Raw genomic sequence first — 27,289 nt, forward strand, 5'->3', positions numbered from 1 at the left:
AGACTCCAGGGGGCAGATTGGGCATGGTCTTCAGCAAAAGGAGATGATTGGGGGTCAACGGTTCCAGATCATGGGGGTCTGAGGACACTCTGGAAAGGGGGCGGCTGTTCAGGATGGCCTCCACCTCACAGAACAGGGTATGAAGGCCTTCATTGTCAGTGGTTTGCTGGTGCAGAGTGGAGTAGAGCACCTGCCGTACGGATCGTATCAGTCTTTCCCAGACACCGCCATGGTGTGATGCAGCTGGTGGGTTAAAACTCCATTCAATGCCATCAGGAAGCAGGGCATCTTGAATTTTCTTCTCATTGAGAGACATCAGGGCCCTCTTCAGCTCAGCACGCGCACCCACCAGGTTAGTCCCATTGTCAGACCTGATGTGCCTGACTTGGCCTCTCCTGCACATAAATCTCCTCAAAGCATGAATACATGAGTCTGTGTCCAAAGTATAAGCAATTTCCAAATGAACAGCTCTACTGGACATACAAGTAAAGATTACTCCATACCTTTTGATGGTGCTTCTCCCTCGCCTCACCTCAATCGGGCCGAAGTAGTCCAGTCCAACGTTGGTAAAGGGTGGGAGGTCGGGTAGGATTCTTTCCAGCGGTAAGTCTGCCATTTTCTGCTGGCCTACTTTGCTTCTCACACGGCGGCATGTGACACATTTGGAGAGCACCTTTCTCGCTACCGAGTTGCCCTTTATAATCCAGTACCTCTTGTGGAGCTCTGAGAGCGTATGGTTTCTGCCACTGTGTCCACTGTGCTCATGAATGTGCCGTAACAACAGTACTGAAATGTGGGAATCTGTGGGCAAGATGCAGGGGTGTTTAGCGTCCTCTGGCATTGCGGATCGATGTAGCCTGCCACCTACCCTCAGAAGGCCATTATCCAGTACAGGATCGAGCCTACACAGCCTACTGCTTTTGGATACTCTTGGAGGTGTCATCTGCAATGTTGAGAATTCATTAGCGAAAGCTTGTCTCTGAATGTATATGACAACTGCCCTTTCTGCATCCGCTAGATCTCTCACTGTTAGATGCTGTTCACTACAGGGCTTTATACCTACCTTTTGGCTCGACTGTGACCTGTCGGAGTGGGTGAATTGGATGAGCTCTTTTCCTTTTTTCATTTTCAGCATGTAATTTCTCTTTAGTTTGAGGTACCAAGCTACAGCCTTTAAGAGGCTGATCCAGTTTGAGAAATGCACGATAAGCTGGTCAGTAGGGGTTCTAGATTTCACCATGGTTGTGAATACTATAGTGGGTTTCCTAACCTCTGGATCATCCTGAAGCATGGGGCCTAGTGCCTGCACTAATGGCCACCTTTCCTCTGGTTTCCATAGAAACTCTGGTGCATGAATCCATCTCTTCTGCTCCATGAACTTTCTGGCATTCAACCCTCTGGATGAGTCATCAGCAGGGTTGTCTTTGCTGCCTACGTATCTCCACTGTGACAGCTCTGTATTGTCTCGTATAAATGAGACCCTGTTTGCCACATAGGTTTTAAATCTGGCTTGGTCGTTGGCAATGTACTTAAGCACCGTTTGACTATCTGTCCAGAACACAGAGGGTTCTAAGTCAAGCTGTAACTCCTTTCTCAGCATTCTGTCCACTTTAACTGCAAGAGCAGCTGCTGCCAGCTCCAGTCTTGGCACTGTGACGTTCTTTAAGGGTAGCACTCTAGACTTGCCAAGTACAAAGGTGACATACACTACATCCTTACAGTTCACCTGTCTGATGTAGCTTACAGAGCCATAGCCACTCTCACTGGCATCGGCAAAATGATGCAGTTCAACGCACCTGGTCATTCCGAAGCCCTCTGGTTTCAGACATCGCTGCACACTGAAGCCTTTGATCATCTCCAAGCTGTTGGTCCATTCCATCCATCGCTTTGTTATGGCCTGTGGCAAAGGCTCATCCCACCCAAAGCCCGCCTGACAGAGCTCCTGTAGCATCTGCTTGGCTGGAAGAATGAGAGGAGCAAGAAAGCCGAGTGGGTCGAAGATAGAGCTGACAACAGACAGTATGCCTCTGCGTGTATGTGGCTTTTGGCTTAGGTTTATGTTAAATTGGAAGCTATCTGAGTCTACACACCACTGCAGTCCCAATGCTCTTTCAACTGGCAGGCTGTCTTTGTCAAGATCAAGTGACTTAATATCTTTAGCTCTGTGCTCTTTGGGAATGGATGCCAGTACTGCACGACTATTGCTCACCCACTGAGTTAGCTGGAACCCACCTTTGCTACACAATGCAGTGAGATCTCTTACCAGCTGGATGGCATCGGACTCTCTGGACACTGACCTGGCACAGTTGTCAACATAAAAGTTGTGCCTGATGGTCTCTGCTACCTGAGGGGGGAAGCATATTTCATTGTCAGTGGCAGTTTTTTGGAGAGCATAGGTTGCAATACTTGGGGAGGACACCGCACCAAAGATGTGCACAAGCATACGATGTTCTTTTGGGGTCTGACTGATGTCACCTTGTGGCCACCAAAGGAATCGCAGGTAGTTCACATCAGACTTTGCCACTCTGACCTGATGGAACATCGATTTGATGTCAGCCATGATTCCAATGAGTTCTTTGCGAAACCTCATGATGACCCCAAGAAGAGAGTTGTTGAGGTCTGGACCCTGTAGCAGTTCGGTGTTGAACGACACACCTTGGAATGATGCAGCACAGTCGAACACTACTCTGAGCCTTTTCTTCTTAGGGTGGTAAACCCCGTGGTGTGGCAAAAAACAGGTTATTCCGGGTGGCTGCAGGAGTTCCTCCTGTGGGACTTCCTCTGCGTAGTTGTTTTTAAAGACGTCAGTGAGAAATGCTGTGTATTCCTGTTTGAACTGCTCATTCTTTGACATCTTTCTTTTAAGGCTATACAGACGCTGTTCTACCATTTGCCTATTGCTTGGCATGTACACATTGTCTTTCCTGAAAGGAAGCTTCAAACTGTAGTGGCCATTCTCCAGTATTGCCTCATTCGCCATGCGTAGGAAAGTTTTGTCCTCGACAGACATTTCTGTCTTTTCCTCTGATGCATTTTCTTGAAAATCCTGATTGTACTGTGAGATTAGCAGCTTTTCCAGACTTGCAACGGAGATCCTATTGACTGTCACACTACCTCCAGTACCAGCAGCACTTCTCAATGGCCCATTTACCACCCACCCTAACAGTGTTCTAACTGCATAGAGGCCCCCATTTTGGCTATGTATTACCTCCCATGGTTCTAATAGATGTGGAGCATTTGTGCCAATCAACAGTTCCACTTTTGAAGTAATGGAGGGAATAGTGACCTTACCTAAGTACGCCCAATGCGCCAGGTCACTTTGCTTGGGGATGCTGCTATTGGTTACTGGCATATCCTTTTGAGTCAAGGTGTCAGGAAGGTGGAAGAATGTGTCGCTGTCCAGTGCTGAGACCTCTAATCCTGATATGACATGTGCTGGGACTGACATTTCCTGGTTCATGGTGCGCAGAAGTATGTGTGCTCTCTTTCCTCTTAGATTGAGACGTGTCATGAGCGCCTCCGAGCAGAAAGTGGCAGAAGACCCAGGATCCAGCAGAGCGTATGTTTGTATGACATGGCTGCCCTTTGCTGCCTTGACTTTAACCGGAACAATGGAAAGAACACTCTCATGGTCTCCGGCCCCTATATGACCACAAGACTCTGCTACACTAATAACAGATGGACTGTCTGTTTCCTTGGTTGCAATGTGAAGGATGCTGGGATGGGTTCGTTTGCACACATTACAAGTAAGACGCCTATTGCAATCTTTACTAATGTGTCCTGGGTTAAGACATCCATAGCAGATGCCCTTGGTTTTCAAAAAGCTTAACTTGTCTCTATGGGCCCTTTTCATGAACTTCTGGCATGAGTTTAGTGCATGTTTATAGCTGCAAAATGGACATAATGGGTCAGGATTTGCTCCTACAACATGGGCTACACTAGTTGCATAGCTACTGCTAGAGGGCTTGGAAGGCCTTGTTTTAACAGAAGCCTTTGCCTTTCCTTTAACAGCTGACTGGTCTTGGAGATCACCATACATGGGGTCACCTGCTATGCGAGCCTGTTTTTCCAAAAAAGAGACAAGGTCTAAAATTCTTACCCTGCTTTCGCGTTGTTGGTGTAACTCAAACGCCTTGTTGCGCCATTTCTCCCTGAGTTTATGGGGCAACTTCACCACAATGCTTTTCATGGTGGATATGGTGTCCAGCTCCTCCATGTACGACATCTCTTCCATTGCATTGCAGCAGCTCCTCAAGAACATGGCATAATCTTGCAGGGACTTGGCATCCTGAGGTTTGATCTGAGGCCATGAGAGGGCCTTTTCTAAATAAGCGCAAGAGATTTGGTACTCATTGCCAAAGTTTTCCTTCAGTAATTTCAAGGCCTTTTGGTATCCTCTATCTGGGGCCATATATTCACAGCTCTTAACTAACCGCTGGGCTTGGCCCTTTGTGTACTGAATGAGAAATTGTAAACGGTCTCTATGGTTGTCGGTTTTACGTTCAATCATGTTTTTAAAGCTGTGAATGAATGACTTATATTCGAGGACCTCATCATCAAAGAACGGAATGCTACCCTGTGGTAAGGTGGATGACAACTGTTGTTTCATGAGGAGTCTGGTCAATTCATTTTGATTTTCCAATACCTTTATCATGTGACTGTCATGTGGCGAGCTGGGCATAGAGGGTGTTTGAGCCTGAGGCTGAGGCTGAAACTGTGGATGAGGTGGCAATTGAGACTGCAGTTGAAGCTGAGGCCGAGCCTGCGGTGGTCGCAGATGAGGCAGAGGCACTGGCTGTGGCTGCTGAGGCTGCAGCAATGGACGTGGCTGCTGAGGCTGCAGATGAGGTATCTGCAGTGGCTGAGACTGCAGAGGAGCTTGAAACGGAGGCTGAGGTGGTGACAGATGAGGCGGAGGCACTGGCTGTGGCTGCTGAGGCTGCAGATGAGGTAGCTGCAGTGGCTGAGACTGCAGAGGAGCTTGAAGCGGAGGCTGAGGTGGTGACTGAAGACAAGTTGGTGGCTGCGGTGTCATAAGCTGAGGTTCAAAGATTTGCTGAGTAGAGGGCTGTGTAAGCAAAGTGATTTGAGCAGAACTATCAGCTGGCTGAGCTAGTGGGGGAATACTTGAATCACCTCCATACGGGCGACTATGTAGTGCCGTTTACTGCACCTGGTCACTACTGGTGGGCCAGGGGGGTGATGCATGTCTGCCGGGATCTGGATTAAGCAGAGGAACGTTAACATGAGCAACACCTGCTTTGGGTTTCACTGATGGGGTGTCAAGAAAAGACATTGAACTTTCTAGCTCTTCAATATGTGCAGTTTGTGATGCTCCTCCTTCCAACATAGACATATGAGCTGTGTCTAAATCAAAAGAAATGGGACCATGGGGGTTCCTTTCTGCAGCCTTTAAGTATTTGATTTTTGCGTTTGCTGCATCCAATTTAACGCTAAGCTCCAGCGCTTCTCTTTGCTTGCGCAACAATTGCTCCTGTTCCTCAATTGCATGTTTTTGCTGCAGTTTAGATGCTTTAGCCAATAAAGCTTCTCGCTCTGCTTCAGCATTAATGCGCAAAGATCGGGTGGATGTGTGGGATCTGCCTGATGAAGCGCTAGACCTATGCGATTGCGTATCTATTGAATCTAGGTCTACCTGGACTGTGCCAGAAACTAATGGGGCGGTTTGAAGCACTTCATTGGCTGAAGAAGTCACTTCAGTTGCGCTAGGGGAGCTAGGGTTTTCCACAGACTTAATCCATCCCCACACTTTATCAATAAAAGCAACAATATCCGCAAGTTTCGGCTTATACCATTTTTCTTCATCTTCCATGCGTGTGGTTTCCTCAAGCATATCCGCATATGTTGCATGTAACGCTTTGAATTCTTCAAAAAGGTCATTAAACTTAGACATATTTTGTTTCACTTCATCAATAAATTCATTGTCTGCCATTAAGTCAGTTAAGATGTGAATTCTCCTAGTAATGTGAGACAACTTTCCTTGCCTTGCCTTGTGCATTCGCGTCAGTGTTTCGTCCTCCATATTTGTAACAGGTGTCTCAGAATTTTTTTTTTTTTTTTTTTTTTTTATTACAGAAGGTCACAAAAATTAATTATAAAATTATCATAATTAATATCAATCAATATATCAATATCAATATTAACTACATCAGTAATCCTTAATATATATCAATATTAATATTAATATACTAAATAATATTAAATGATTCCTTTCCTTCTTTCAAGTAATTCAATGTCCACAATGTCCAACAAAGTTCAAAGCAGTTCCTTTTCCTTTCAAACTTAAACGTCGGGTGTCCTTCAAAAATAAACTGCGTTTGCAGCTTTAATAATTTGGCCGGTATTAATTACAAAAACACAAGGAGTCCAAAAAATCTTAACGAAAAACACGAATCAAACTTGCTTCCAAATAATCCAAAGATTTTTCTTAAATGAGAGAGTTCCTTTTGTCCTCAGCGCGCAGTGCAATGGTCTCTCCTTTTCCAAGTATTCCGAAGTAATCCAGTGTTGCAGAAGTTATTGACTAATTGTACTGGCGAAAACAGGTTTTTGCCTTTCCTTTAGCCCCTGTCCTATCTGTTTTCCTCCAGGTGAGAAGGCAGGTTGGCAGTGTCTGACACACGCTCTAAATAATCCAATGGAGATGGTTTATCTGGAATAGTTGCCGTTTTTATTACAAAGTAAAATAAATACAAATAAAAGAATGCAATGGGATGCAAAAATGATAAAGTCTATTATTAACACAACTGCAGCACAAAAAGGTTTCAGCAAGCAGCGTGTCAGCCAGGTGAGTCAACCAGCGAGCGAGCGAGGTCAATAACTGTATGCTGCGTCTGCCCTCCTCCCGTCATGCGCAGTTGGCCTCCCTTCATACACTCGAGGCAACGTCCTTCACCATCTAAGCAGGGCACAAGCTCACAAAACGCAAAAAACAAGAAACATAAGTCCATGCAAAATAAACTTAAATGTGGCTCCTACAGCCAGGTAGAGAGGTTCAATAGGACCTTGCTCCAAATGATAAGGTGTTTTGTGGACAAAAACCAACGAGACTGGGACAAGTACCTTCCATTATTAACAGCAGCCTATCGAAGTTCACCACATGCTTGCACAGGGTTCACCCCGAACCGAATGATGCTGGGCAGAGAAGTACATCAGCCACAAGACCTCCTGTTGCAGGTTATTCACCTTGACAGTAATAGAGCCCCACCCCCTGAGTTTGTGGGAAACCTGGAAGAAAAGATGGAACAAGCACATGATCTGGCGAGGGAACACCTACGAGCTGCCCAGATCAGGCAGAAGAGGCAACATGACCTCCGTGCAAAAGAGCAGACCTATGAGGTGGGAGATCTGGTATACATAAAGGATAGCACGAAGAAGAAGGGCTTGAGTCCGAAACTTCAACCCCCTTGGAAAGGTCCCCTACTCATCAGCAAATGCCTGGGCCCTGTGCTCTTTGAAGTTCGCGATCAACGGAGTGCCAAAGTCCTCCATCACGATCGGCTACAGCCCTATAAATCTGACAGGGTGCCAGGATGGATCAAGCGACTCAGACACTCGTTGCAAGGGGAGAGTAGCAGAGGTGCTGAATGCCAAAGAGGCTCTTCTACGTCACCTGAAAAGGCAAATCAAATATGTCCCCTTGCCATGAATCCAGCGATGACAATGAAGTAGGCGTGTTGCCTGTAGAGGTTCAACAAGCCAAGAAACCCCAGTGGCTGATGGCTGATCCTGAATCTCCACCAAAGTGTTCATCAGACATAAAAGAGAATACAGCGAACATGCAAATGACACGCAGAGGTCGTGTTGTGCGCCTACCCCAGCGCTACAAGGACAGTTCAGACTAAAGACTGTTATTAGACCAGGTTGTTATTTTAGGGGTTAGAGCATTGTAGTGCTAACAGTTCAGAAGCCAGAGACTTTTATTTTGGTTCAAGTGCAACTAGTTGAAGTGCACAGGTTTACAGTATTAAGTACAGTACAGTATCTGTAAAAAAATGTGTTAAGAAGCTGAAGGGACTCAGCATGCTTAGAGAGGGGATAGTGTAGCGGCAATACGTGGGTATTTGGCTCCTCCAATCAGAATCCAGCACCCAGTTGTATATGTACGCGTGTTCTTACGTTCTGAGTTAGTTACAGTTTAGGAGACTTGCCGCACGGCCCTAGCATTGAACACTAAATGTAGTTCGGGTGCTGGAGCTAGGCAGTCCAACTGTTGTAACGTTCCTGATCCTGACTAAACAGTTAAACTGCATCATACCTTGTCGTGTGCCTTATTCCCCACACCTCCACCATCGCACGCAGCGGCAGGCCCACATATCCACGACGGATGAGCGGCAAGCGCAGCGGCCAGGTGGGCCGACCATCCCCGATAGCAGGTGGCTAATGCTAGCGGCAGAGCGAGTGCGATAACAAGAGAAAAACACGACAATATGTAGGTTCATATCAGATCAATGGCGCTGTGCTGGTTACATTAGTAGAGTCTGGGGATTGATAACAAATAGTCTGCGCTGTGCTGGTTAAATTAGTAGAGTCTGGGGATTGATAACAGAAGGACAGCGCTGTGCTGGTTAGATTAGTAGAGTCTGGGGTTTGATAACAGATGACTGGAGCTATGCTTGTTAGATTAGTAGAGTCTGGTGTTTGGTAATAGATGGATGGTGCTGTGCTGGTTAAATTACTACGGTCTGGGGTTTGATAAAAGATGGATGGAGCTGTCCTGGTTAGATCAGTAGGTTCTAGGGTTTGATAAAAGATCAATGGCGCTGAGCTGGTTAGATTAGTAGAGTCTGGGGTTTGATAACAAATGGATGGAGCTGTGCTCATTAGATGAGTAGGTTCTGGTTTTTGAAAACAGATGGGTGACACTGTGCTGGCTACATTAGTAGATACTGAGGTTTGAGAACAGACGGATGGTGCTGTGCTGGTTACATAAGTAAATCCTGGTGTTAGATTACAGATCAGTAGCGCTGTGCTGGTTAGCTTGGTAGGTTCTGGGGTTTGATAACAGATAGGTGACACTGTGTTGGATATATTAGTAGGTCTAGTGTTTGATAGCAGATCATTGGTGCTGTGCTGGTTAGATTAGTAAAGTCTGGTGTTTGATTACAGATCAATGGCGCTGTGGTGGTTAGATTAGTAGGTTCTGGGGTTTGGTAACAGATGAATAGCATTGTTCTGGTTAGACTAGTAGGTTCTTGAGTTTTATAGCAGATCAATGGCACTGTGCTGGTTAGGTTAGTAGAGTCTGGGGTTTGATACCAAATGGATGGATCTGTGCTGGTTAGATTAGTAGGTTCTGGTGTTTGATAACAGATCAATGGCGCTTTGCTGGTTAGATTAGTAGAGTCTGGGGATTGGTAACAAATAGATGGAGCTGTGCTGGTTAGATTAGTAGAGTCTGGGGTTTGATAACAGATTGATGACACTGTGCAGGTTAAATTAGTATGGTCAGGGGTTTGATAACAGATGGATGGTGCTGTGCTGGTTAGAATAGTAGGTTCTTGTGTTTGATAGCAGATCAATGGCACTGTGCTGGTTATATGAATAGGTACTGTTGTTTGATAGCAGATCATGGGGCTGTGCTGGTTATTTTAGTAGGTTCTGGGGTTTGATAACACATGGGCCAGTCACTATATATACATACACTATGACCCAGGGGTTCATCACTGATGATGTGTCCAAGCTGCACCGGAAAGGTGTATTACTGAACAGACAGGGAGAAGCCCCTAACACCGATAACATGCTCCCATTGGTCAAAACCAGAAAGGTCTAGACAATTCTCGACAATCCTAGAAACTTCTTTAGCTTAATCCTAGAAGCTTCTTAAAGTCTATGCTCAGCCCTGTATATTTCATGAATATTTACAAAAAAGAGATTGGATAGGTTGAATATTATTGTGCTTACCACAGAAGTAACGTATGTGTAAAAAAAATAGCCTTTTTCTATTTATTTTAGGCTTAAAGAATTAGGAAAAGACAAGTAAATTATGTTGCTGGTTCATTGTGTGTTAGCTGGGCACACACAGGTAACAAAATGAACCAGCTATGTAATTTATTCATACAGTGCTCAAAAAAATAAAGGGAACAGTTAGTCAACATTGGTGGTTCAGTGGTAGAATTCTCGCCTGCCACGCGGGGGCCAGTTGTGAATAGTTGTAACAGAAAAACAGCCAATAGGAAGGAAGCTTAATATTTTCTTTGTCCAAGGTGCTTAAATACTTTCTTGTGCCTTTCAATACTTTAAATTCCACAAAATACAGGGTATAAAGACCTACTGAAGTATTATAAAACATGGGAAGTATGAGAAGAAGACACTGAAAATAGTTTTACTTTGACTGAAAAGTTATTCCTTTGTATATTATTAATATTCACATTTACCTAATTGCAAAAGTAAGATAAGTGATTAAAACATTAATAAAAACTACTTAGAACATTAAAAAACTGCTTGTGTTACCTGTCCCCATGCTCTAACTATAAACTTTAAATAATTTGTTGGATCTTATTGGTTAATTTTAAAAATACAAATTTTGGGAAAATCACTAGAATGTGCTCATGCTATTTGCATAGCCACCATTTAGCTATTTTTTATGTTTTTGCTAATTATATGCTAAATACTCATTATTGTTACTTTCATTCCTGTTACTCATAACAGAAAAAAGTAACAGGAATGAGTATGGTCCACTTTTTTTTTTTTACCCAATTCTGTTTGGTTGATCATTTATCCATTTGTTTAATTGTTTAATATCACATTATAATAAATTTGATCAATTTCAGGGTTGGGTCTTCTTGAAAAGATAAAAAGGCTTTGCATATTTTAGAAAAATACAATGTGCATGTATATATATAGTGATTTTTTTTGTCATGAATATCAATTATTTGAATATGCAGTCAACCATTTCTTTAAAATAAACACTTTCTTGAGAGAAAATCAAAGGAATTAGTGGACTTGCTTTTAAACATGCTTTTTAAAAGTCACCTGAGTTTTGGTAACAGGACTGAGAAAAGTTACGTAAAGCTTCCTGAGATTGACCAGTACATGTTATGAATAGTTAATATGCGTGTTATCATATTCAAGTTGAACAAAAGGTTACAAATTAGGTTTAATTTGAAAAAGTTAGAACGAGCAAATGGCACTCATTCTGTAGAATGACCAACCTAAATTCTATTTAATTTATTATTAACATTTTCAGTGACAACAAGCAAACGGGTAGCAAGTAGTTATAAACAAGGAAAAAGACTATTTTAAAAAGAAGCTTTAAGCAAAACAACTTATACATATATCATGGTATATTTCATAAAAATCTTTATTTCAGTTGTGCCTAAAATTGTTAATGTTCAAATTGATTTAAATGCTTAAAAATGTTAAAACGTAGACTTGTCCTGCAAGGCGGGGTCGTCTTCATTTAGTCTGGCTTCTTTAGGTGGCTCCTGGAGAAGAAACCTGGGTGGTTCATTGTGCTTCATGATTCAGGATTTTTGCATCTTGACCTACCATAAATAAAACACTATTTTAAGTTTACTTTAAGATGACACGCAAATACTGATATTCCAGGAATTGTTTTACATTTGATAACCAAATAATCAGTGGTGGAAAGTAAATGTAATTTGTTTCTGTATTCAAGTAGTTTTTTTGAGTATCTTTACTGAAGTACATCCATTTTGGATGACTTTTTACTTTAACTCCACTACATTTCAAAGGCAAATAACTTTCTTTTTACTCCGCTACATTATGTGAAATCTGTGGGGATGAAGTTAATACAAACAGTGACTGACCATCACACATGAAACCATTACAGAACACAGCATAGAAATATACACATACTGTATATATATATATATATATATATATATATATATATATATATATATATATACAACTAATCAAATGACATTCCAAAAAAACGTTGACCAAGAATAACACTTTTTACCTAAATGAGATGATTACAATGCAAAAAATTATACTGTCATTGGAGCTGTAATAAATCATTGTTCCATATTTAAATAAATAGTTCTCTACTTTTACTACAGTGAGAACTGCTTTTACTGGAGTAATATTTCAGTATTATATTATATATGAGTATTTAAACTCAACTACACTGTTTACTTTCGTCCAGCACTGGTTTCATACTTAAGTAAATAGTTTTCTACTTTTACTAAAGTGGGAAACTCAAGGAAGAACTGCTTTTACTGGAGTAATATTTTATTATGAATATTTTAAATGAACTACACTGTTTGCTTTTTGTCCACCACTGCGTGTGTGCGTGCACGCGTGCGTGCTCGCTCGCGTGCGTCAGTGTCATCATATAAAGTGCATTAATTCCTTTTACATTAATCCCAAAACACATATCTTACCTTTGATCAGCGTGTAGATAAATAATCGCTGCGATTCGCCGGTGATTTCTAGTGACCGTCTCTGCCTGGAGTCTGGAGACACTGCGAGTAACTTAAAAACAGAGAAACGGGGAAACAGCGACAATGCATAATTTCAATAGTGTTTCCGGCGCTGACGAGAGCGGCAGCCTTCCAGCTGCTCCGTGTAGCGTTTCACCTTGAGTGAACTTTTTTCACTGTTTACTTTCGTTTTTTCGTCTCTTACTACGCTGTAGTGTGTGTTAATATGTATCCCATGGATACGGATGGCCAAATTCTGCACATGGGCTGCAGAAACTTTGTTTACTTGAGGGAAGAACTTCTCGTGCTGAGAACAAAGAGCCGCGCCGGCGCGAGGCACCCCATTCCGGCTGAGCTAAAGCGACGCTCCAGGGGCTGTAAAGCCGGAGCTAAGCTAAAGGCTAAACAAGGGAGAACCGCTGGAGATACAAGCCCTGTATTCCGGCAGTGGTGATGGGGAACGTGAACTCGCTGGTTAACAAGTCGGACGAGCTCACAGCATTAGTGAGGAACCAGAGGACCTACTGGGAGTGCAGTCTCTTCTGCTTCACAGAGACTTGGCTAACCGCTAACATTCCCGACGCTAATGTAAACATCCCCAGCTTCGTCACTGTGAGAGCGGACAGAGACAGCGCACGGAGCGGCAAAGCTAAGGGCGGTGGGCTCGCTATCCTCATTAACAACAGATGGTGTAATCCTGGGCATGTGACTGTTAAAGAGACTTGCTGCCGGGGGTTCTCTCCATTGTTGTTTGTGTATACGTGCCCCCCGAGCAGACGCGGAGGCTGCGTGTGACGTCATACACGCGACCATCGCTAGGCTCCAGACACAACACCCGGATGCTTTTGTCGCTCTATCTGGTGACTTCAACCACATCACGCTGGACTCCACACTGACTTCTTTTACCCAGTATGTGGACTGTCCAACCAGAAAAAACAGGACAATTGACCTTATGTATGCTAACATCAGTGATGCATACAGCACCATCCCACTGCCCCCACTTGGAAAATCTGACCACAACCTGGTCTTTCTGAAGCCTCAGTACAAACCCTGTGTGATGAGGCAACCTACCACAACACGCTCCTTCAGGAAGTGGTCTCAGGAGGCAGAGGAGACCCTGAGGGACTGCTTTGCATCCACAGACTGGAGTGTGCTGCAGGACTCTCACGGCGAGGACATTGGGGGGGTAACAGACTGCACAACTGACTATCTGAACTTTTGCATGGACATTGTGGTTCCTGTAAGAACTGTTAGCTGCTTTGCCAACAACAAGCCCTGGATTACAAGTGATGTAAAGGACCTCTTAAACAAAAAGAAGAGGGCCTTTAAAGACAAGAACCAGGAGGAGTTGAAGAACATCCAGCGTGGACTCAAGTCCTGCTTAAAGGAGGCTAAGGAGACCTACAGGAAGAAGGTTGAGCAGAAGTTACACGTTAACAACATGAAGGAAGTCTGGGACGGTATGAGGACAATCACAGGGTGCAAGCCAAAGAGTGATTGATAGTGCAACAGCTGGTGGTGTGGAGAGAGCGAACAAACTCAATCTCTTCTATAACCGGTTTGATTGCCCTGTTTCATCCTCACCTGCTTCTGTCTGTCCTGCTATCTCAGCAACCTCAGCCTCTGCCCCACTGGACACCTCCCTACCTCTTCTGAGTGCTGCTCAGGTCTCCCTCCCACAGACTGTCAGCACATTCAGTCCGCCCCCCCCTCACCTCCCCCCTCCACCTCTCTGCAAACCAGGTCACAGGTCAAAGAAAATCAGCTGGACCTGACGAGGTGAGCCCGAGACTCCTCAAGGCTTGCGCCTTTGAACTTGGATTACCCCTGTCAAACATCTTCAACATGAGCCTGCAGTTGGGGAGGGTTCCAACACTGTGGAAAACCTCATGCCTGGTCCCTGTTCCCAAGAAACCTCGTCCCAGAGAGCTCAATGACTTCAGGCCAGTAGCTTTGACCTTCCACATTATGAAGACCATGGAACGACTGCTTCTCCCGCTTCTCAGACCCCAGGAACAGCATGCACTGGACCCTCTCCAGTTTGCATATCGGAAGAAGATTGGTGTTGAGGATGCCATCATCTACCTCCTCCACCGAACCTATTCTCATCTGGACAAGGGCAGTAGTGCTGTGAGAATCATGTTTTTTTTATTTCTCCAGTGCTTTTAAGACCATCCAGCCTCCACTTCTCAGAGACAAGCTGGTGAAGATGCATGTGGATCCTCACCTGGTGTCCTGGATCACAGACTACCTCACCTGCAGACCACAGTACGTGAGGCTCACTGACGGTACATCGGAGACTGTGGTCAGTATCACTGGAGCACCACTGGGGACTGTGCTCTCCCCCTTCCTCTTCACTCTCTACACATCAGACTTCCAGTACAACTCTGAGATGTGCCATCTGCAGAAATTCTTGGATGACACTGCCATCGTTGGGTGTGTCAAGGGTGGTAAGGAGGAGGAGTACAGGAGAAAGGTGGATGACTTTGTTGCTTGGTGCCGACTGAACCAACTGCAGTTGAACGTATCCAAGACCAAGGAGATGGTGGTGGACTTCCGTAGGTTTGGACTACCCTTGCAGCCAGTCTCCATTGAGGGGGTTGATGTGGAGACAGTAAAGACCTACAAGTACCTTGGTCTGCAGCTGGACGACAAACTGGACTGCTCATCAAATACAGACACCCTGTACAGGAAGGGACAGAGCCGGCTCTATTTCTTGAGGAGACTGCGGTCCTTTAACATCTGTAAGAAGCTTCTGCAGATGTTCTACCAATCAATCGTGGCCAGCATTCTCTTCTATGCTGTGGTGTGCTGGGGAGGCAACATGAAGAAGAGAGATGCATCACGGTTGGACAAGCTGGTCAGGAGGACAGGGGCAGTGGTTGGAGTGGAGCTGGACTCTCTGGTTACAATAGCTGAGAGAAGGACTTTGGATAAACTGCTTTCTATCATGAACAATGATATTCACCCACTTCACACCACCATCATGAAGCAGAGGAGTGTGTTCAGCGGCAGACTGCTGTCACAGAGCTGCACAACAGACAGGCTCAGAAAATCCTTCATTCCGAGAGCCATCAGACTATTTAACTCCTCCCATCGGGGACGGGATGCTGCTGCCGACTGAGTTTAATCCAGTCACACCACATGGACATTATTCAACCACTTAATTATTTACACTAACACTTCCCCAACCTCACTTACATTCAAGTACACTTTACTCATGATTGGGTATTCACATGTTCACATTCTCTTTTTAGAACTATATTTGTTACAGATGCATGTTTATACTATGTTTCTCTGTCACATCAGCCACTTTCATAATCAATGTCATTGCACATTGCACTTTACTCTGTTAATTAGTTAATGACCATTAGCAACATCTACTGCACTGCTCTGTTTACAGATATATCTTACCTTGTATAGTAAGTTTTTTATAGTATATTTTTCTCTGTTCTTCTGTGTTTTAATTTATGTTTGAATATGTTTCTTCCGGTGGCATAAATCTCATTAAGTAATCAGTATCATAAAATTACTTGCACCTTACAAATATTGTGGTTTTAATTAATATTAAAACTACAATTGTTTTTATAAAGTTATTAATTAAAAAGATATCACAATATCAGGGTTTTAATCAATGACAAAAATTCTGATATTGCTGACTCAGAAGGTTTTAAATTGAATTCTTTTATATGGTTATTGGCAGCAACCAGCATTCATGAAATCAACACAGACAACTTGGTGAAAATAAATGGACATTTATTAACACACAAACTAATCTAAACACAAATATTACAAACAGCAGTCAGTATATTTACAATATGAGAGCTAAATGGTTATTTAGCTAAGGGTGTGTGTATGAGAGAGAGAGAGAGAGAGAGAGAGAGGGAGAGAGAGAGAGAGAGAGCGTGTGTGCGTGCGTGCGTGCGCGTGTGTGCGCGCGCGGTAGAAACGAAAGGGGGGTTTCGCTGTGTGCGCGAGTGGAGCGTGCGTGCGTGTGTGCGTGCGCGCGCATGCGCGAACACAAACAAAGGATAAATGGCGCTGAGTTTAAACGTGGAGCGTGGCTCTGTTGAGCCAGAACAAAGACTGAAGCTGACTATTTTAAAGGGACAGTCTTAAATCTATTGCTAGATTCTAATTTTTAGAAGAGAGAAATACAGTAGCTGTATTTCAGTGTTAGAAAAGAGAAAGAGATTTGCATGCAGAGAAAAATATAGGTTGGTTTGTTCCCAGATTTTAGTTTAGAGTCTAAACAGTTGCAGATTTCATTAATAAAATTACACTTACGTAAAATGTAAAATACAGTAAGTTAAAGATAAAATGTTCTTTATCTAAACTATGCCCAGATGTTTTAAAGTTCAGTCTTACGCAATGGATATGTTAGACAGTATCCATGTTTTCCGTCCTCACTGGATTGAGGGAATTTTCAGCCTTCTTGTAGAAAGGGTTTTGACGACGTCCAGGTAAATCTTCTGGGAATGATTCGTCCTTCTGGTTTTGGACCCAGGGAAGTTGTACACAGTTAAGAGAAGGGTCGGGCCACTTTTCTTGTCTTTTCCGAGCTGTGTATCTCGTGCAAGCTTGTCTTGAAGAAATAGTCATGTGGAAACGTTGATCAGACGTTTGGCTAAAGTTGTAATCTTGAAGATGTAGGTCTAAAGATGTTCTCTTTGTTCTCTTGGTAGATCATGATTCATTGTTCATGATAGAAAGCAGTTTATCCAAAGTCCTTCTCTTGGTAGATCTATCTATCTATCTATCTATCCATCCATCCATCCATCCATCCATCTATCTATCTAAACACAATGTAACTCCAACTTGTCCAGTTAGGAATCAACACTGATTGTGAATCAATTTTACATGTGCAAATGGAACAGACAACAAGTAGAAATGAGAGGCAATTAGCAAGACAACCCCTGTAAAGGAGTGGTTCTGCAGGTGGTCACAGACCTGTTCTCTGTTCTCATCCTTTCTGGCTGATGTTTTAGTCACTTTTCAATTTGTCAGTTCTCTTACCATAGAGGTAGCATAAGGCGGTCTCTATAACCCACAGAAGTTGCTCAGCTAGTGCAGCTCATCCAGGATGGCACATCAAGGCGAGCTGTGCCAAGAAGGTTTGCTGTGTCTCTCAGCACAGTGTCCATAGCATGGAGCAGATACCAGGAGACAGGCCAGTACACCAGGAGACACAGAGGGGGCCGTAGGAACCTCCTCCTTTATGCAGGGAGGAACAGGAGGAACAGTGCAAGAGCTCTGCAAAATGACCTCCCTCAGGCCACTAATCCATGTTTCTGCTCAAACTGTCAGAAACGGAATCCATGAGGGTGGTGTGAGGGCCCAACATCCACAAGTAGGGCTTGTGCTTAAAGCGCAAAACACAGTGCAGGGCGATTGGCATTTGCCAGAGAACAACAAGATTCCGTACAGCGGTCATACAGGCACGTGGAGCCACACGCACTACTGAGCCTCATTTTATCTTAAAGAATTTTTGGAAGTTGGATCAGCCTGTGATTTGATTTTCCACTTTGATTTTAAATATGATTCCAAATCCCAACACCCATGCAATAATAATTTTAATTTACATTGATCATTTTGTATATTTTTATTAAAATGTTGGCTGCTCTTACTGTTACTGCTATCTGGGACAATCTAACACTCTGGCATGTTTACAATCATTTTTAGCTTTTTTACAGCAGCTTGATGGTGGTTAATGTGATCTGCAGTGTTTGCTGGTTTGTATGGTTAGTTAGCTCTGTTACTCACTAAATGGGCTGACAGATGCACTCTGAAGAGGGCTATTATCTTTCCACCAAGAAGCTTGTTAATCCTTCACATATAAACAGCAGAAACAACAAAACAAAACCAAACTTTGTACTGAGAAAGCAGAGCCGATCCTGTAGTTCTGACTGATAGTCTGCTGCTGTTCACCTGCTCCGGAGTTTCTTCTTTCTTCTTTCTGTGGTGCGGAATAGCAGGCGATGTAAGCGGCTGACCTAGGCGGCGTGTGGTTCATAGTAGCCAGTGATGTAAGCGGCTGACCCAGGCGGCGTGTGGTGCGGAATAGCAGGCGATGTAAGCGGCTGACCCAGGTGGCGTGTGGTGTGGAATAGCAGGTGATGTAAGCGGCTGACCCAGGCGGCGTGTGGTGCGTAATAGCAGGCGATGTAAGCGGCTGACCCAGATGGCGTGTGGTGTGGAATAGCAGGCGATGTAAGCGGCTGACCCAGGCGGCGTGTGGTTCATTGTAGCCAGCGATGTAAGCGGCTGACCCAGGCGGCGTGTGGTGCGGAATAGCAGGCGATGTAAGCGGCTGACCCAGGTGGCGTGTGGTGTGGAATAGCAGGTGATGTAAGCGGCTGACCCAGGTGGCGTGTGGTTCATAGTAGCCAGCAATGTAAGCGGCTGACCCAGGCGGCGTGTGGTGTGGAATAGCAGGCAATGTAAGCGGCTGACCCAGGCGGCGTGTGGTTCATAGTAGCCAGCCATGTAAGCGGCTGACCCACGCAGCAGGTGAAGTGGAGTAGCCAGCGATGTAAACGGCTGACCCAAGCGGCGTGTGGTGTGGAATAGCAGGCGATGTAAGCGGCTGACCCAGGCGGCGTGTGGTTCATAGTAGCCAGCGATGTAAGCGGCTGACCCAGGCGGCGTGTGGTTTATAGTAGCCAGCGATGTAAGCGGCTGACCCTGGCGGTGTGTGGTTCATAGTAGCCAGCGATGTAAGCGGCTGACCCAGGCGGCGTGTGGTTCATAGTAGCCAGCGATGTAAGCGGCTGACCCTGGCGGTGTGTGGTGTGGAGTAGCCGGCGATGTAAGCGGCTAACCCCATGGCGCGGAAAAGCCAGCAGTGTGGGGGCTGACCCAGGCGGCGTGTGGCGCAGAACCCTCCAGTGTAGGTACAGATCCCTGTCAGACGAAGTCTGCTGGCTAATCCTGCTGTGTACTGTCTGAGGTTCTCAACCAAAACTTATTTTGATAAAGATGAAGCCAACAGACTCAATCGGTCTTTGTTATAACATTAATGTTGTTGAAATACACAAACACTCATTTTCTGCCCTCATAAATAATTTTACACATTGTCTTGAATCAGAAGACTTTTATTTTATGGTACAGTTGCACAGTATGATAGCTTTATGTTAATTGCCTCCCGGTTAGCCTGTTTGCCCTCTAAACAGACAGGGAATACTAGTAATCAACTGTGCATATCAATGTATCAGTTGTTTATTCAAAAGTGCAGTATTTTAACATTTTGCTAAAGCCTATCCTGTTGTCTGCTGGTTTAAGATGAAGTAGTGAACTGGTTTGCTCTGTTTGCATCTGGCAGTGGACTTTGGTGTGAGCGCCCAGCTAGACCGGACTGTTGGCCGTAGGAACACCTTCATTGGAACGCCGTACTGGATGGCACCTGAGGTCATCGCCTGCGATGAAAACCCTGACGCTACATACGACTACAGGGTAAGACCTGGATACACTAAAATTAAAATAAACACTTCTCTTATCTTACCTCACAACCCCTCTTATCTTACCCCACAACTCCCCTTATCTTACCTCATAAATCCCCTTATCTTACCTCACAACTCCTGTTATCTTACCTCACAACCCCTCTTATCTTACCCCACAACTCCTCTTATTTTATCTCACAACTCTTCTTATTTTACCTCACAACCCCACTTATCTTACTTCACAACTTCTCTTATCTTACCTTACAACTCCTCTTATCTTACCTCACAACTCCTCTTATCTTGCCTCACAACTGCTCTTATCTTATCTCACACCTCTCTTATCTTACCTCACAACTCCTCTTATCTTACCTCACAACTGCTCTTATCTTATCTCACAACCTCTTTTATCTGACCTTACAACTCCTCTTATCTTACCTCACAACCTCTCTTATCTTACCTCACGACTCCTCTTATCTTACCTCACAACCCCTTTTATCTTACCTCACAACTCCTCTTATCTTACCTCACACCTCTCTTATCTTACCTCACAACTCCTCTTATCTTACCTCACAACTCCTCTTATCTTACCTCACGACTCCTCTTATCTTACCTCACAACTCCTCTTATCTTACCTCACAAATCCTCTTGTCTTACCTCACAACCCCTTTTATCTTACCTCACAACCCCTTTTATCTTACCCCACAACTCCTCTTATCTCACAACCTCTTTTATCTGACCTTACAACCTCTCTTATCTTACCTCACAACTCCTCTTGTCTTACCTCACAACCCCTTTTATCTTACCTCACAACTCCTCTTATCTTACCTCACAACCTCTCTTATCTTACCTCACAACTTTTCTTATCTTACCTGACAAATTCTTATCTTACCTCACAACTCCGCTTATCTTACCTCACAACTTTTCTCATCTTACCTGACAAATTCTTATCTTACCTCACAACTCCTCTTGTCTTACCTCACAACTTTTCTCATCTTACCTGACAAATTCTTATCTTACCCCACAACTCCTCTTATCTTACCTCACAACCTCTCTTATCTTACCTCACGACCCCTCTTATCTTACCTCACAACCCCTTTTATTTTACCTCACAACTGCTCTTATCTTATCTCACAACCTCTTTTATCTGACCTTACAACTCCTCTTATATTACCTCACAACCTCTCTTAACTTACCCCACGACTCCTCTTATCTTACCTCACAACCCCTTTTATCTTACCTCACAACTCCTCTTATCTTACCACACACCTCTCTTATCTTACCTCACAACTCCTCTTATCTTACCTCACAACTCATCTTACCTCACGACTCCTCTTATCTTACCTCACAACTCCTCTTATCTTACCTCACGACTCCTCTTATCTTAACTCACAACTCCTCTTATCTTACCTCACAACTCCTCTTATCTTACCCCACAACCTCTCTTATCTTACCTCACAACTCCTCTTATTTTACCTCACAACCCCTAATATCTTTTTTTACAACTCCTCTTATCTTACCTCACAACCCCTCTTATCTTGCCTCACAACCTCTTATCTTACCTCACACCTCTCTTATCTTACCTCTTTCCCTCGTATCTTACCTCACAAACTCTGTCTTCAAATCTTAACTCTATTTTCTTTAACTCTGTTTTTACGCTTTGAGAATTTATGCTTTAGCTCTATTTTATGCTTTAACTGTGTCTTTATTCTTTAACTCTGGCTACTTGTTTTTTTCAGAGTGATCTATGATGTATCTCACAACTTCTCTTATCTTATCTCACAACTCCTCTTATCTTACCTCACAACTGCTCTTATCTTACCTCACAACTCCTCTTATCTTACCTCACAACTCATCTTACCTCACAACCCCTTTTATCTGACCTTACAACCTCTCTTATCTTACCTAACAACCCCTTTTATCTTACCTCACAACTCCTCTTATCTTACCTCACAACCCCTTTTATCTTACCTCACAACTCCTCTTATCTTACCACACAACCTCTCTTATCTTACCTCACAACCCCTTTTATCTTACCTCACAACTCCTCTTATCTTACCTCACAACTCCTCTTATCTTACCTCCCAACCTCTCTTATCTTACCTCACAACTCCTCTTATCTTACCTCACAACCTCTCTTATCTTACCTCACAACCTTTCTCATCTTACCTGACAAATTCTTATCTTACCTCACAACTCCTCTTATCTTACCTCACAACCTTTCTCATCTTACCTGACAACCCCTTTTATCTTACCTCACAACCTCTCTTATCTTACCTCACAACTCCTCTTATCTTACCTCACAACTCCTCTTATCTTACCTCACAACTCCTCTTATCTTACCTCACAACTCATTTTATCTTACCTCACAACTCCTCTTATCTTACCTCACAACTCCTCTTATCTTACCTCACAACTCCTCTTATCTTACCTCACAACTCCTCTTATCTTGCCTCACAACTGCTCTTATCTTATCTCACACCTCTCTTATCTTACCTCACAACTCCTCTTATCTTACCTCACAACTGCTCTTATCTTATCTCACAACCTCTTTTATCTGACCTTACAACTCCTCTTATCTTACCTCACAACCTCTCTTATCTTACCTCACGACTCCTCTTATCTTACCTCACAACCCCTTTTATCTTACCTCACAACTCCTCTTATCTTACCTCACACCTCTCTTATCTTACCTCACAACTCCTCTTATCTTACCTCACAACTCCTCTTATCTTACCTCACGACTCCTCTTATCTTACCTCACAACTCCTCTTGTCTTACCTCACAACCCCTTTTATCTTACCTCACAACCCCTTTTATCTTACCCCACAACTTCTCTTATCTCACAACCTCTTTTATCTGACCTTACAACCTCTCTTATCTTACCTCACAACTCCTTTTGTCTTACCTCACAACCCCTTTTATCTTACCTCACAACTCCTCTTATCTTACCTCACAACCTCTCTTATCTTACCTCACAACTTTTCTTATCTTACCTGACATTCTTATCTTACCTCACAACTCCACTTATCTTACCTCACAACTCCTCTTATCTTACCTCACAACTCCTCTTATCTTACCTCACAACTTTTCTCATCTTACCTGACAAATTCTTATCTTACCTCACAACTCCTCTTATCTTACCTCACAACTTTTCTCATCTTACCTGACAAATTCTTATCTTACCCCACAACTCCTCTTATCTTACCTCACAACCTCTCTTATCTTACCTCACGACCCCTCTTATCTTACCTCACAACCCCTTTTATCTTACCTCACAACTGCTCTTATCTTATCTCACCTCTTTTATCTGACCTTACAACTCCTCTTATCTTACCTCACAACCTCTCTTATCTTGCCCCACGACTCCTCTTATCTTACCTCACAACCCCTTTTATCTTACCTCACAACTCCTCTTATCTTACCACACACCTCTCTTATCTTACCTCACAACTCCACTTATCTTACCTCACAACTCCTCTTATCTTACCTCACAACTCCTCTTATCTTACCTCACGACTCCTCTTATCTTACCTCACAACTCCTCTTATCTTACCTCACAAATCCTCTTGTCTTACCTCACAACCCCTTTTATCTTACCTCACAACCCCTTTTATCTTACCTCACAACTTTTCTTATCTTACCTGACAAATTCTTATCTTACCTCACAACTCCTCTTATCTTACCTCACAACTCCTCTTATCTTACCTCACAACTTTTCTCATCTTACCTGACAAATTCTTATCTTACCTCACAACTCCTCTTATCTTACCTCACAACTTTTCTCATCTTACCTGACAAATTCTTATCTTACCTCACAACTCCGCTTATCTTACCTCACAACCTCTCTTATCTTACTTCACAACAACTCTTATCTTATCTCACAACCTCTTTTATCTTACCTCACAACTCTTCTTATTTTACCTCACAACCCCTCTTATTTTATCTCACAACTCCTCTTATCTTACCTCACAACCTCTCTTATCTTACCTCACAACCCCTCTTATCTTACCCCACAACTCCTCTTATCTTACCTCACAACCTCTCTTATCTTACCTCACGACCTCTCTTATCTTACCTCACAACTCCTCTTATCTTACCTCACAAATCCTCTTGTCTTACCTCACAACCCCTTTTATCTTACCTTACAACCCCTTTTATCTTACCCCACAACTCCTCTTATCTCACAACCTCTTTTATCTGACCTTACAACCTCTCTTATCTTACCTCACAACTCCTCTTGTCTTACCTCACAACCCCTTTTATCTTACCTAACAACTCCTCTTATCTTACCTCACAACCTCTCTTATCTTACCTCACAACGTTTCTTATCTTACCTGACAAATTCTTATCTTACCTCACAACTCCTCTTATCTTACCTCACAACTTTTCTCATCTTACCTGACAAATTCTTATCTTACCTCACAACTCCTCTTATCTTACCTCACAACTCCTCTTATCTTACCTCACAACTTTTCTCATCTTACCTGACAAATTCTTATCTTACCTCACAACTCCTCTTATCTTACCTCACAACTTTTCTCATCTTACCTGACAAATTCTTATCTTACCTCACAACTCCGCTTATCTTACCTCACAACCTCTCTTATCTTACTTCACAACAACTCTTATCTTACCTCACAACCTCTTTTATCTTACCTCACAACTCTTCTTATCTTACCTCACAACTCCTCTTATTTTACCTCACAACTCCTCTTATCTTACCTCACAACTCCTCTTATCTTACCTCACAACCTCTCTTATCTTACCTCACAACCTCTCTTATCTTACCCCACAACTCCTCTTATCTTACCTCACAACCTCTCTTATCTTACCTCACGACCCCTCTTATCTTACCTCACAACCCCTTTTATCTTACCTCACAACCTCTCTTATCTTACCTCACAACTCCTCTTATCTTACCTCACAACCTCTCTTATCTTACCTCACAACTCCTCTTATCTTACCTCACAACCTCTCTTATCTTACCTCACAACCCCTTTTATCTTACCCCACAACCCCTCTTATCTTACCCCACACCCCCTCTTATTTTACCGCACACCTCTCTTATCTTACCTCACAACTCCTCTTATCTTACCTCACAAACTCTGTCTTCACATCTTAACTCTCACTCTGTTTTTACGCTTTGACTGTGTATTTATGCTCTATTTATGCATTAATTCTTTCTTTAAGTCTGGCTACTTCTTGTTTTTTTTTTTTCTTCAGAGTGATCTGTGGTCCTGTGGAATCACGGCTATCGAGATGGCTGAAGGAGCTCCGCGTAAGTTTAAACGTGCAAAGAGACTGTCAGGGCCAGACAGGAATGAGACTGGTGCAGATACAATAAAATAACTTTATTTAAAGTTATAGAGCAGACAGGGGTAGTCAACGGAAACAGGGTCAGTACCAAAAATACACAGTGTAGAGAAACCATACCATAACCAGAGGACAGTCCAGAGTTCATACACGGGTAGGCAGTATAACAGGGTAGTCAAAAATCCAAAGTACAATAAACAGTCCAGGTCATACACGGGTATCCAACACAAGGGAGCAGGCAAAAATCAAAGTCGGTAGAAAACAAAAACAAGATCATACACGGAGAATAGCAAGGGCAAGAGAAACGCTTTGTATTGTAGGATTTACCAAACAGATACTCGGCGAGGTGTGAGCGTGAGCATGATCCTTAAATACTGTGGGTAATCAGTACTCGGGGCTTCCTGGTGGCGTCATGTGACGTGACACGTGATCGGGAGTGTGTGTTGTGTCATGGAGTGGTGCGTTCTGGGTATTGTAGTTGTTACTGTGAGAATCGCAGATAGAGCTGGATGTGGGAGACACAGACGTGCTTTCAGCACCAGACATGACAGAGACATCTATTTAATACCCCAGTTTAGAGTATACATGCTGTGAGACATCCCAGAATACTCCAGTTAGGCGTATACATGCAGTGAGACATCTCATAATACTCCAGTTTAGAGTATACATGCTATGAGACATCCCAGAATACTCTATTTAAGAGTATACATGCAGTGAGACGTCTCATAATACTCCAGTTAAGAGTATACATGCTGTGAGACATCCCAGAATACTCTATTTAAGAGTATACATGCAGTGAGACGTCTCATAATACTCCAGGTAAGAGTATACATGCTGTGAGACATCCCAGAATACTCTATTTAAGAGTATTCTGGGATGAGTGAGGAAATGGTGGAATCAGTACAAGCATAATACAAAATCTTATGCTTGTACTGGAGTATTATGACTTCTCATAATACTCCAGTTTAGAGTATACATGCTATGAGACATCCCAGAATACTCTATTTAAGAGTATACATGCAGTGAGACGTCTCATAATACTCCAGTTAAGAGTATACATGCTGTGAGACATCCCAGAATACTCCAGTTAAGAATATACATGCAGAGAGACATCTCAGTTTAATCAGATTCAGGTTATTCAGGTTAATCAAGTTGTTCTACTGTTGTGTTCCTATCTATTATGTTGTATGTTTGTGAGTTGTTGATGTTTAGGCTAAACCTGTTTCCTCAGATTTTAGGAACAATTAGTTCAGTGACAGAAATCTGCATTAACACTTCTAAAGTTTGTGTCTGTATATGTTTTCTTGGTGATTGCAGCTTTGTGTGATATGCACCCGATGCGAGCGCTCTTCCTAATCCCTAGAAACCCTCCACCCAGACTTAAGTCAAAAAAATGGTGAGTGTCCTGCACTGGTCTCGGATCTGTTCAGTCTTCAGTATTCAGAATAATTAAATGTGAGAAAATGCTTTCATGGTTTATTTAAGTGTGTAGTATGTCTGTTTCAATCAAAGTCATCATAATCTGAATACTGCATTACATTTTGTTGATCGTGTTTACATGAACTTGGGTAATCAGACACTCATTTTTGCGATGCGATCACCTAATAAACTCTAATAACAAGATAGGATGTAAATATCACGTAAAAACAGAACGTCACACTGTGACTTTAACATATCACTCTGCACTCTGAATATATATGTTGGAGCCAATATATATTTTTTGGTAAATTATTTGTTTATGTTTACAGTAAATTAAATTTAAGCTGTATATGTAAATGTGTTAGTTGGGATTTGAGTTAGTATGTTGTAGATTATTTTGATTTTGTATTATGCTTGTACTGATTCCACCATTTCCTCACTTTAATGCCTACCTGCAGTTATCACCACCATCTCTAGAGGTCATACCAGTCACTGACTCTATTGTGTGGCAGCATGTAATAACTGACACAAACTAATGGCAGGCAGAGAGTGGCAGCAGGAAGAAGGTTAGCAGGGTGGGAGCAGTACAGCTTTTCAACCACCCCTTTTTGGTTAATTTTAGTTAAGGATGTAAGACAGGCAATGTACTGTAATAAATGAACCCTTGGATGCCTGAAAGACAAATAAACATGTTAAACCTTATTGGAA

The 27,289-nt window shown here is 43.1% G+C and overlaps 1 protein-coding gene across 8 annotated transcripts in view; it reads left to right on the top strand.

Moving 5' to 3' along the window:
- map4k4 (mitogen-activated protein kinase kinase kinase kinase 4) overlaps window positions 1-27,289 on the top strand; it is a 211,352-nt gene that overhangs the window by 91,471 nt on the left and 92,592 nt on the right. For all 8 annotated transcript variants that reach the window (XM_049485385.1, XM_049485378.1, XM_049485380.1 and 5 more), the window contains exons 7-9: window positions 19,732-19,862; window positions 25,073-25,127; window positions 26,480-26,558. In XM_049485385.1, coding sequence (XP_049341342.1) covers window positions 19,732-19,862; window positions 25,073-25,127; window positions 26,480-26,558 — 265 coding nt within the window. The remainder of the gene's footprint in view (window positions 1-19,731; window positions 19,863-25,072; window positions 25,128-26,479; window positions 26,559-27,289) is intronic.

Source organism: Astyanax mexicanus, chromosome 11 (genome assembly GCF_023375975.1).
Source record: "Astyanax mexicanus isolate ESR-SI-001 chromosome 11, AstMex3_surface, whole genome shotgun sequence".
Taxonomy (NCBI): domain Eukaryota; kingdom Metazoa; phylum Chordata; class Actinopteri; order Characiformes; family Acestrorhamphidae; genus Astyanax; species Astyanax mexicanus.